This window comes from Diabrotica virgifera, chromosome 2 (genome assembly GCF_917563875.1).
Source record: "Diabrotica virgifera virgifera chromosome 2, PGI_DIABVI_V3a".
In the NCBI taxonomy this organism is placed as follows: Eukaryota; Metazoa; Arthropoda; class Insecta; order Coleoptera; family Chrysomelidae; genus Diabrotica; species Diabrotica virgifera.
Genome location: NC_065444.1, coordinates 254,336,536 through 254,349,746, shown reverse-complemented (window position 1 = coordinate 254,349,746; position 13,211 = coordinate 254,336,536). Strand labels below are relative to the sequence as shown.

The 13,211-nt window shown below is 32.9% G+C and overlaps 1 protein-coding gene across 1 annotated transcript in view; it reads right to left on the bottom strand.

The window, feature by feature from the left end:
* LOC126880546 (protein bric-a-brac 1-like) overlaps positions 1-13,211 on the bottom strand; it is a 53,628-nt gene that overhangs the window by 4,762 nt on the left and 35,655 nt on the right. The window contains exon 6 of the mRNA XM_050644477.1: positions 1,000-1,298. Within this exon, the coding sequence (XP_050500434.1) occupies positions 1,000-1,298 (299 nt within the window). The remainder of the gene's footprint in view (positions 1-999; positions 1,299-13,211) is intronic.

Below are 13,211 nucleotides of genomic sequence, written 5' to 3'. Positions count from 1 at the left end.
CTGTCACTGTGACAGAGGTAGTTGCCAAGCTCGCCCGATACGTCTAAAGATGAGAAACAATCAAAATAATATAAACTTATACGCTGTGAGCTCGTACGTAGAGGGGATATTTACAAATTCGCGAGCGCCAGTAGTGTCTGTAAACGTTTACCGGAAATTTGACATAAATGTCAGTGATTAATTTAAAATTAAAATTAAAAACATTAATTATAAAAAATATTAGTTGGTCAAAGCTGTGGTATATATTTTTACCTTAAATATACTTACGTTTTGAATACTGAATTTAAGTTTTTTTAATGTTCCGTAATATGTAATTATAATTTATTCTAAAAATCTTAGCGCCATCTACACGATAATTGTGAAAGTATCCGAAGTAAGAAATTCATATTTTATCAATAGAACGTCAAAATGATTAGCAAAATCTTAAAAAAATCGATTACAATTTAATTACTTTCTTGCGTTGTAAATGTTAAGCGATAACAATTAAATAATGAATTTAAAAATTACCGGTGAAAGTTGAATTAGTAATCCGCTAAACTCGACTAGTTTCATTTCTTTTTATCTCACAACTTAATACGTTTTCCATCTTTTGTGCTATTTTGCCGGTTATTAGCGCTCTTTCAACACTATTCAGTGTTATGGTGGAGTTTTCAAGTGCATCCAAGTTTCTGGAAATGATCATGAATTTGGTCTTTTTGGTATTAATCCCCAATCCTATTCACTTACTGTATTCTCCGATTATAGTGACAAGTTGTTGAATATCAACTATGTTGTCACAAATTAAGACAATATCAGTATATCGTATGTTGTTAATCAATATTCCATTTACTTTGATTTCCATCTCTGCATCTTCCAATGACTCTTGAAATATGGCTTCCGAATAAATGTTAAGTAAAAGAGGGGAAAGCACACATCCCTGTCGCACACCCCTTCTTATATGGGTGCATACCTAATTTAAATCTAAATAGTCTGTATATTAATATAACGAAATATACTTACCTCTGTTGCTTTGCTTGGCAAAAGTGGATGCGAATGTTGTTTAACGAGTACGTGTTCAGGAACGTGTAGCAGATTATCTGGCGAAGGTGAGATACACGGGATTGGCTCTGAGCATTGTCTTTCTATTCTAACGGGTGGTATACTCAGGTACGGAGATAAACCTACTGCTTCTAAATCTGCTTCAGTGCACAGATCAGGCTCTCTTTTTATTCGAGACTGCCTCATTAGAAAACGGCCCCTTTTTGGACCCATGTGCTGAATCTCCTGTGGTGGAGGCGAGGATCGAGGGGAGAAACTTGCTAAAATTTATAAAATTACCTGTATGAGTTTGTTTGAATAATAAGTGAAGCGTTTCTTACCACATATGCACAAATATTAAACCTGTCAGTTAATAACAATAATTTAAAGTTAAAATCTTATACTAAGGTATCGGTTAAAAAATAACCAGACTACCGTGTACAATAAAAATGACGTGCTTTACGAAGAGAGGATTAAAGAGTAAGGTGATCTTAATGGTTTTCAGATATCAGTAATATCAAATATTTTTCTACAATGTGTTGAATCTGATTTTTCTGTTTAATTTTTTTCATATGTAAATATTCATCATATATGTTGGTATCCTTATTTCATTGTACATCATCTCTTCTGATGCGCATTCTTCCTCTTCACAGGTTTCTTTGTATCCACATAATGTGTGATCCAAAATGATTGTCACCATAGGTGGTTCTGAACGACAGAGATAGCTATACAGTGCATGTCTATTCTTAATTCAGATAATATAGTTTCTAGTTTACGTCAACTTAACAAGAAAAGTTCTCCAGCTAACCTGGAGACCATACCAACACAAAAGACCCAGAGGCAGACCTCCTATGAGATGGACAGATGATCTGAAACGAACTGCCGGGAAAAATTGGCTACAAGTAGCGTACAACAAAAAACAATGGAAAGGAAGACTTGAAGAGGCTTATGTTCAGATATGGACGTGAATGGCTAGACGAAGAAGAAGAACAAGAAAAGTTAGGTTATGTAGAGATGTTGGTGGTGGACATAAACTCAGAGACATGTTAACCGTAGACAATTGTATAAAAGGCATACTGAGCAAAAAAGCGTAACGCGCGGCAGTCGATCGGTGGTCTATCTATCTCTTTTTACTAAGAGATACCGCTCATATGACGGACAAAGATGGCTAGACCACTCAAAATGAATATTGACCATGGCGTCCTTGATATCGGCGTTACACCTCGATGCATTGAGTGGCATATGACTAGCCTCGTCTATGGTTAACATGTCTCTGCATATACAGCATCTTGCTTGATTTTATTTATTCTTGTTACTTACAATTTTGTTAATTCTTTTTATTTTTGATTAAAGTTCTGTGTTAAAGGGTTTGATTGATTTTTTATGTTTTATAATAATCAAAATTAATTGATAAACCAATGATATAAATTCAGATTAAAACAAGACATACGTAATTTTTTGAACGGCTAGCTTTGATCCCAATAATTGTGGATCGCTCGTTAGTTCTGTGTTTGCAATGATTCATTGTCAATTTTAAGCACTGGTCTGCAGTTTTTTTGTTAAGCTTTTAAGTATCCAAATAGTTTAGCGTCCTTTTTCTTCTAGGTTGTTTAACAACCCTTCCATACAAAGACTTTTTTTTTGTTTTGGCAACATTGGTCTGCTCCTTTTTTTTTATTCATTTCGACGATGTTCTCCTTTGCTTAATATCTATTTATTTTTGCTTGGTTTTTCCGTTTGATTTTGGTTTTGCATTCTGTATCAAACCATCATTTCCTTCTTTTTATTTCTCTTTTTTCTAGCACCTGTTCAGCTGAATTCAATTTTATATTTTTCCATATTTCCTTTGTTATTTGCTTGTTAGATTTTCCTCTAGGGTGGTCTCATATTGTTATCTTAATTGCTATAATCTTACCTTCTAGAAATTCCATCTTCTTTTGTTTTGTCTTGATCTCTCCGTTTTAATTCTCCTATTCATAAACTCAAGCGAGGGTGCTGCCGCTTATTTGAAACTATATTAATCAATTACATCAATAACAATATATTAATTACAGTCGGAAAAATGAAAGAATACCCATGAACGATCACATCAATCACATATTTTGTATTTGCTGTTTTTTCCATAAATAACAAACGGGAGAGATAGATTATTAATAATCTGAATAATACGTGATTGATGTGATCGTTCATGGGTATTCTTTCATTTTTTCGACTGTATATCAAAATACGTTATCCCAATTACATCGGCCATTTTCATGCAACTGCACTGCCACTTACAGTCGATTGAGTTTGCGAATTACTAGATAATCGTCCGTGTCCGCGTTTGCTCCTTTACATCATCTGACGCAGGCGCGGATCCAAGGGGGGGTCAATGGGGACAATTGCCCCCTCCTTGAGACTTCGCCTGGTGTCGCCTTTTTTTAAGAAAGAAATAATTACAATTGAAAATAAATAGTGAGTTTTGTGTCCTGTTGACAACTGAATAACGGAATGAAACATAAAACAGAATTCCTTCTCCAAAGTACGTGTTCTTGGTCTTACTGTATGGTGTCGAGTCTTGGACAGTAAATAAAATCGATCTACTTACCCAAATCGCCTTGAGGCTTTCGAAATGTGGTTCTATAGAAGGATTTTAAAAGTATCTTGGTTAAGAAGATTCGAAACTCCACAATACTAGAACGTCTCAGCAAGACTACTGAGATTATAGAAGGCATCAAGAAGAGAAAAGTGGAGTATTTTGGACATGTATTGAGAAGTTTTAAATATAGGTTGCTACAAAATATTATGCAAGTGAAAATAAAAGGCAAACGCAGTCCAGGACGAAAAAGCACTTCGTGGTTTATTTAGGGTGGCAGTGAATAAAATTAAGATAGCTATGATAGTAACCAATATTCTGAAAAGACATGGTACATGAAGAAAAATAAAGTAACAGTCCACACCGAAAAAGAATCCTGCGTACGCGAGTGACGAGAAAATTTTTATTTCATTGCCCCCTCCTTGCAAGGTTGCTGGATCCGCCGTTGATCTGACGTCATGCAATATCGTTGTGATTGCCATCTTTTGTGCCAGCTATCAGACATGTTAAGTTTCTTCTCTTCTTTGCTTGATGTTTGTGGGTATAATGTAACTGTAATAATGTAAATGTGGGTATAATGTAAATAGTTTCTTTACCTGCTACTTTCTAATTTCTGGTTTTTAGGTACCTACTTTTGCACTGAATCACCAAGTCATTAGTACCTACTATGTCTTTTCTGAGTGATCTTTCATGTAATTCTTCCAATTGTTCATATAGTGCCATTTTATCGTTTTCTGTGGTATTTTTTGTTGGTCATATGTGTTTATAATTGTCAATTTTTGAGAAAAATAAGCTTCATTGTTTTTCAAAATATTGGACTATATTATCTATATATCTTTTTAAATAGTATTTGCAAATTCAAGTAACTTTGCAAACAGCTCCATGTGGGAAGACACTCCAGAAGACACTCCTGACAAAAAAATCAGCTCGAATGGTTCAATACCACCAATACCCATCTGTTTAGAGTAGCAATCTGGAAAGTATGCATAGTCTTGATGATTGTCAATCTTCGAAACAAAAACGTTATTCATTTATGGGTACTCACTAGTAGGGAAGCAGCGTATGATACAAAGCTTCATACGTTGTAGCGCAAATGGCAAACAACGTGGGGCGCAGAAAGTCAGGTGGACGAGTAATCTCGTGGTTGAAGAATATAAAACACTGGACATCTTGGATATTAGTGCACCCTAATATGTCTGTGTAGATTTTGGCATTCGATCCGACCATCACCATCACGACAACTTGTAACACCGTTGCCGTATCCTCTATTTTTTCATACTATCACGTTACAATTTTTTGTGATATTATACACGAGCGAGACACCCTCAAAAAAGCGCTTAGTTTTCGAGATACTGACCACGGAGGGGTGAATGGCTAATTTTATTCATACTTTATATTTTCGAGGGTGCTGAAAGCGAAAATGAGGTTTATTTTGAATTTTATGTGGGGGAACATTGTCAAAATCGCAATTTTAACCTAAAAATAAAAAAAATGAAATCACGTTTTTTGCGTTTACCTCGCTACAACTCTGTTCCATTTTAATAATTTTTTCTGAAATTTTTACAGTACAGTAAAACCTCGATATAACGGACTAATTGGGGGGACAAGGTGTCCGTTAAAGCCAAAAGTCCGTTGTATAAAAATAGGTTTAAAATAAAACAAAAAAATGTTTCTTAAGTTTTGTTTGCACTTTTGAAGATTGGTGTTTTTTATAATTAGATATGTGTCCGCATTATGCGCATTATAAAAAATTTATTGAAACTCTTTGTAAAATACAGAGAAGTTTTTAATTTTTTTCACATTTGACCGGATTTTCTTGTCCGTTGTATCCGAAGTCCGTTAAATAGAGGTCCGTTATATCGAGGTTTTACTGTATATAGCTCTAACATTTCTGAAGACAAAGGTACCTGCTTCAAGTTTTTATTCTTATCATGGTAAAGGTTATGAATTTTTCAAAAAAAAAAGGTGCGGATTTGTGCATTGCAAAGTTTAATCGCAAAAGTTGTGTGACGAAGTTTAAAATTTAGCTTCTTAATCACGTTTATTTGAAAGTAGAGAGTACAAAGAAGTTTTCTGGTAAGTTTTAGATCAAAATGTTTTATAGAAAAAAAAAAATAGTGCAACTTTAAATGTCGACATTAGAAATCCCCAATATAACGCTTATTTTTTGAGGGACAGACAATCTAGGTCTAATTTCTCACCTTTAGTATTATCCTTGGATAAGCTTTCATTTGACACCTCATTTGTCATTCTACCTAGTATAATGAAGGAGAAGTAAACGTTCTTATTCTATTATTCTTGTAGGTACATTTAACATTGATTGAAATTATGAAAGAAATGGCATGGCAACACTGTGACGCACAAACATAAGTTTCAGCTGTGCGTTTCATAGGGTGCACTAATATCCAACATGTCCAAAACACTGTGGTATAAGACACTGAATATCATTAGAACATCCAATAAAAATATGGTACTCGGATAAAAGAATAGTCAATACATAAAACACGTCAATTTAAATGTTAGTACTCATTCGTTTGACGCAAAAATTTAATGATTGAATAATCTCAACATTTTTTAACACTTTATTATCAAAAATCACATTGTAACATAAATAAGTAATAAAATACGAAACGATTAAGTACATCAACACGCAACTCTTTGAGTTAAATATACCAATAACAAAAAGAAAACAAACACATTACTAAAAAACAAAACGTGATTAAAATATCATTATTATATTCTAGGTACATTATAAAGTGGTTGAAAGACTGATAAGTTTTGTACACACTTGAATGAATGAAGAAAGTGAAAGAAGTATATTAAAGTGTGTAAATATATTTAATTTCCTTAACTAAGCGCTTTCGACATATGTGTCATCATCAGAGCTAATGCTACAATAAAAAGTTAAACTAATGAGTAAAAAGATGTCTAAATACAAAGTTTTTTAATTTACGTCAAAGTATATAAAAAAAGTACCGGCTACTTCGGGTTGTAGGTGTTTGCATATTAAGAACATTGGTCTACTGTGCAACTCCGGATGATGAAAGATTACTTTTCTTGGATTACTGGATTTTAATTAAAAATAATAAAACAGTAAGAACAACCACTTAGACGTTACAAACATATAAATTTTGGTCATGGTACGGTATCACCGAACCATTTTCGAGTGATGCGAGCAGTTGACTGACATATGCCCCGCGCATTCTAATTAAAAAACATGTATTCGTATTTATTTTCCTTCCATTTTGTCAGAGGCGCTGATGTCGGAATTGTGATTGGTGGAACATGACTTTTGACAAATCCTGCGCTATCTGTGAATCTGTGTTCAGTGTTCGTGTTCGTTCGTTCAGTTATTTTATATGGTCGGTTATGTGATGTGTTTGTGTCACCATAAAAAGCTGATATTCAGTCGTGTTTTTTGATATTTTGTAATCGAGTACCTTTTTAAAGGTAAGTTTTTTTGATTGTAAGGTAGAGATTTTCTGATTGTAGGTACTGTTTATCCAACAGTTTTAAAATACACACTTTATTTCGCGTTTTGTTGTTAGGTCTAATGTTCAGCTGTTGTGTGCAGACGGTGGAAAAATTCAACAAGTAAACATTTATTTAATCCAAATTAAATACTCATATTTCTATGTAAAATGTCACATTATTGTATAAATAAATAAGTAAGAAACAAAAGTTGTTTGTGTTTTACCTTTATTGTCCACTTGAATAAAATATTAAATATTGGAAGTACCGTATGGAGGCTATGTACCTAGCATGGAGACTAGATTATGGCACCCTGCCTATCCAATCAACAACAAGAACGTTTAAAATTTCACACCTATCATGTCGAAGCTACAGACCACTTATGTGGAGGTCAGATTTGTAGTATCCTTCCAATTAACCAGGTGCTGAAATACGTGACATATTTTTTGAAGGGTAAGATCGCATTCTACCCAATCACACAACACTTTTTTCTATGGACTGACAGTGTAGACGTTGGATTTTAAATGTTTCATCTGTCCGGTGTTGACATCTGACAGCTGACGTTACAAATGAAAATTATTGAAAAATTATTTTACAAGGATAATTGAAAAATTTATGTAAAGAAAATGTACCTTAGATGTCTGTACAAATACAATAATAATTTAAATAATGAATGGGTTGCATGTGTGAGTCCATACTATTGTAGTAAAGAAAAAAGAGAGACGTTCTCACAAACAATTTATTTTACAACTGACGACCGGTTTCGCTGTCTACAATATTCACAGCATCTTCAGGTCACGGTAAAAGTAAAATTAAATGCTACAAATAACAAAAAACCAGAGTTAGTTAAGTGGTCTGGTTTAAATCAAAGGGTAATGATCAAGCCAATATTAAAGTATATAAGCCAATATAAATACTCACATGTACGTAAATATGGTATATAACCCTCACACTCACATACATGCACGCATTCATATGTAGTGGCAACAAAAGTATGTCAAGTATAAGATATACACTTACTTTCCGGTATAAGGGAAGAATATAGTAGTATTCAATATCATACTTTTTCTCTGTACTATGCTAAATATTACATTCAAATCTGTTCCTCTACCAACTCTCCCTTTAGCATAGTACAGAAAAAAAGTATGATATTGAATACTACTATATTCTTCCCTTATACCGGAAAGTAAGTGTATATCTTATACTTGACATACTTTTGTTGCCACTACATATGAATGCGTGCATGTATGTGAGTGTGAGGGTTATACACCATATTTACGTACATGTGAGTATTTATATGTATGCATAAATATATATACTTTAATATTGGCTTGATCATTACCCTTCGATTTAAACCAGACCACTTGACTAACTCTGGTTTTTTGTTATTTGTAGCATTTAATTTTACTTTTACCGTGACCTGAAGATGCTGTGAATATTGTAGACAGCGAAACCGGTCGTCAGTTGTAAAATAAATTGTTTGTGAGAACGTCTCTCTTTTTTCTTTAATACAATAATAATTTAATTGCCTAAAAGTATCTATTAAACAGATGACTTAGTGGCTTAAGACATATATACACTGTGTCATGACAAAATGAAGAAGATAGTTGTATATTTTGTCTTTACTACCATAGAAAAAAGTGTTGTGTGATTTGGTAGAATGCGATCTTATCCTTCAAAAAATATGTCACGTATTTCACATAGAGGTATATATTAACATAGAGGGAGCCTATCTTTCGCGCTTCCTGACGACAAGATCTCATGGACTGGTTTGCTGCATCTCTTTCTAACACATTGTATCGAAAATCTATGATGACATTCAGTGTGAAGATAGGCACGGAAGAGGAGGACAACTGTAGCAGCTTTACTATGCGTAAGAGTGAAACAGCACTAATCCAAATAAAAAAGATGGTGTCGTCACTTCGCTCTGAATGACACTCTCTCTATGCTAATATTTAACTCTATGGTATTTCAGCACCTGGAAAATTGGAAGGATACTACAAATCTGGCCTCCACATAAGTGGTCTGTAGCTTCGACATGATAGGTGTGAAATTTTAAACGTTCTTGCTGTTGATTGGATAGGAAGGGTAGCGTTATCTAGCCTCCACGCTAGGTACACCATAGCCTCCATACGGTACTTCCAATATTTAATATTATGTTATTCAAGTGGACAATAAAGGTAAAACACAAACAACTTTTGTTTCTTAATTATTTATTTATACAATAATGTGACATTTTACATAGAAATATGAGTATTTAATTTCGATTAAATATATGTTTACTTGTTGAATTTATCGGCTGCACACAACAGCTGATCGGCCATTAGACCCAACAACAAAACGCGAAATAAAATGTGTATTTTAAAACTGTTGGATAAACAGTACCTACAATCAAAAAAGCTTACCTTTAAAAAGGTACTCGATTATGAAATAACAAAAATATCAAAAAACACGACTGAATATCAGCTTGTTATGGTGACACAAACTAAACACAAACACCAAACACATCACATAACCGACCATATAAAATAAGTGAACGACAACGAACGAACGAACACAGATTACAGATTCACAGATAGCGCAGGATTTGTCAAAAGTCATGTTCCACCAATCACAATGCAGACATCAGCGCCTCTGACTAAACGGAAGGAAAATAAATACGATTACATGTTTTTTATTAGAGTTAGCGGGGCATGTTTACTACCTTTAGGGTTGTCTTAGATGAAAAGGCAAAATTCGATGGAAATCAAGTTTTTTCACAAAATATATATATTTTTAAAAAGTATATTTTGTGAAAAAACTTGATTTCCATCGAATTTTGCCTTTTCATTTAAGACAACCCTAAAGGTAGTAAAGACAAAATATACAACTATCTTCTTCCTTTTGTCATGACACAGTGTATAAATGTCTTAAGCCACTAAATCATCTGTTTAATAGATACTTTTAGACAATTAAATTATTATTGTATTTGTACAGACATCTAAGGTACATTTTCTTTACATCAATTTTTAAATTATCCTTGTAAAATAATTTTTAAATAATTTTCATTTGTAACGTCAGCTGTCAGATGTCAACACCGGGCAGATGAAACATTTAAAATCCAACGTTTAATCAATCACTGTCAGTCAACTGCTCGCATCACTCGAAAATGGTTCGGTGATACCGTACCATGACCAAAATTTATATGTTTGTAACGTGGTAAAGTGGTTGTTCTTACTGTTTTATTATTTTTAATTAAAATCCAGTAATCCAAGAAAAGTAATCTTTCATCATCCGGAGTTGAGTCCAATGTTCTTAATATGTAAACACCTACAACCCGAAATAGCCGGTACTTTTTTTTATATACTTTGACGTAAGTTAAAAAACTTTGTATTTAGACATCTTTTTACTCATTAGTTTAACTTTTTATTGTAGCATTAGCTCTGATGATGACACATATGTCGAAAGCGCTTAGCTAAGGAAATTAAATATATTTACACACTTTAATATACTTCTTTCACTTTCTTCATACATTATAAAGTAATCAAAACTTAGTAATTACCTTAAAATAAGTTATGCTAAATTTGGGTTCTCTTCTATGCCCTTTCGTCACTCTAATCTATTTGTACAAATATTGACAGTTTACAAATACATACTAACATAAAACTCGGCCTCAACAGGCATGTACATTTGAACAACTATAAGTTATGATGGGGAGCATCAAAAATCTTCACCATTTCCCATATCCACTGTTTATCGCGAATGAACTGCTAGTTTTATGATATAATAATATTTAAAAGACGAAAAATATTAACATATAACATATTTCTATAAATCGACATAGGTCCTAAAAATAATACTATGCATGGTGTTTCATTAAAAAGAACAAAGATGTTGACCGCTACCGGCTCCCTTTGCCCATTTTCTTTAATCAAACTTATCCATTCGTATCTCTTAGATAGGAAAATCAAAGTCGGAACAACGCATAATACGACCAGCAATCGCGTACAGAAGCAAAATATGGACGTTAACAAAAAAAAAAGAAGCAAATAAATTGCTGACGCGGGAAAGAAAATTTTTCGGGTACCTAATATATTTATAGACCTTGCAGAGATAGATGGGAGAAAATATGTAGGAAAGACTCACAAAGAGTTGTAAGGCTATTGATGACGATGATTTCTACAACCCCAGACAAACTAATACAACGACACTACTTTACGCAGGCGACACTTCATCTTCGGGGTTTGATGTGAGACCAATCCTAGATATGGTAAAAAAAAGTGGTGGCTTCCTAAATGCTTTATGGGGCAAATTCAGCTGTCAAATACAAACACAGCTGCTAACTTTAAGAAGTAGAATTCTGTGTAAACTGCAAACGATGAGACTTCCACTCTACCCAAATACGTCAACTATAGTTCTTCCATTCTATCTTTGCACATGCATGAAATTTTTTACGAATTACTTTTTATACTATGTCTCTCTTTTACTCACAGAAACTAGTATCGCGAAATTAAAATGCCTGTCCAGAGAAACTACAATAAGTTAACAAGGATATACAATACGGCATGTATTTGATACCTTGTTTACTGAATTTTGACGTTTATCATTTTCAGTAACAGTGACATTAGCGCTTGTGTTTATTAAAATTTATAACTTATATTGTGTGTATTTTATAAAGTTATATTGTGTTAAATATATTATAACATAGTTAAATATAAATGTACAATATAACTTTATAAAAAACGTCCACCGGTAATAGCCATTTCCTAATTATTACATTGACAGTACATATTAATGATATTACATATCGACGTACGTTTCATTTAATGTTTTGATTTAACTTGTTTGCAAATGAATCATGACGTTTGTGCAAAGATATAATGGAACAACTATATCAAATATCCAAACAATACATGAGAATATAGATTTTTTATTCGTTGTGATTTATATAAAAAAATATGATAATTATTTAGTCTTTGGGGAATATTGCACCGATAATTATATACAGTTTTTTTTTTCGCTCATTTATTGATAAGTAATTTCCTAATTCTAACTTACTTAGGCTCTTTACCACCTTCTATATGTAATACACTGGTTAATTTGGGTTTCTAATGGGCGGCGAGCAAATATGAATTAGAAGAACGAATACACTACAATGTTGCACTTTTTAAAACAACATGGTAATAGATCGCCATAAGAGAATTTTGTAAGAATTGCTCGCAATCAATGGTACAACGCTGCCTGCAGTATCTGTTACCATATTTCGCGTCATCTTTATAGTGAAGATGTTATTAACCGAAAAACTCATTGAAAAAGTTCAAAATATCCCATATTGTGTAATTTATCTTATAGCGATTGTAAGATGATTAAAAACTTACTATGGCAGTTTCAGACGTTGATATATTTTCTAATCATAGCCCTAAACTAAACATCATTTAAAAAAGATATAAATAAAGCACAAAAATTAACAACTTAATATAGATTTATAATATAATACAGATATAAAGTTAAAGACGAAAGAAACGCTCAAAATTCATATGTATAAATGAATAGGGGACCAGGTATTAAAAATATCGATATTTGTGGCATCAAATCTTCATATAAAAAATGAATAGCGCCCCCAAAAAATAGCAAAATTTGTTTTTCTAAGAATTTGACGTAACCATATCACAAAACTAAGTGAGTATAAATATAAATACTAGGAACTAAACATTGCATTCACTTTTACATAAATAAGCAGTTGCAACAAATATTTTTAGCTGTTAATAACAATATTGTAACGCCCGGACCTGTAGCGGCAATTTATTGGAGAGATGCCTCTAACCTTTTTACACGAGTCAACGTTTGTCACGCCGATACAAAATTCCCGGGAAAGATTTATTTTTTTTTCAATTTCTAGAATTAAGTACGGCAATTATAGGAATAAGTAAATAATGTACTCTCCTTTGCAATGTTCTTGGAACAACTGAAATTTTCATCTCGTTTCTGTAGATTTTGGCGCAACTGCTTCACGGTAACAACGAACCCACGAAATAGTGGGTTGAAAATTTAGTAAATTTTATAATGCCGAAAAAATTCATTTCCCTTTCAAAAGTTTCTCTAAGGGTTTATTTTTAGTTTATAAATTATTTAAACGATAAATGCCACTTCTGGAACCAATTCTAGATAC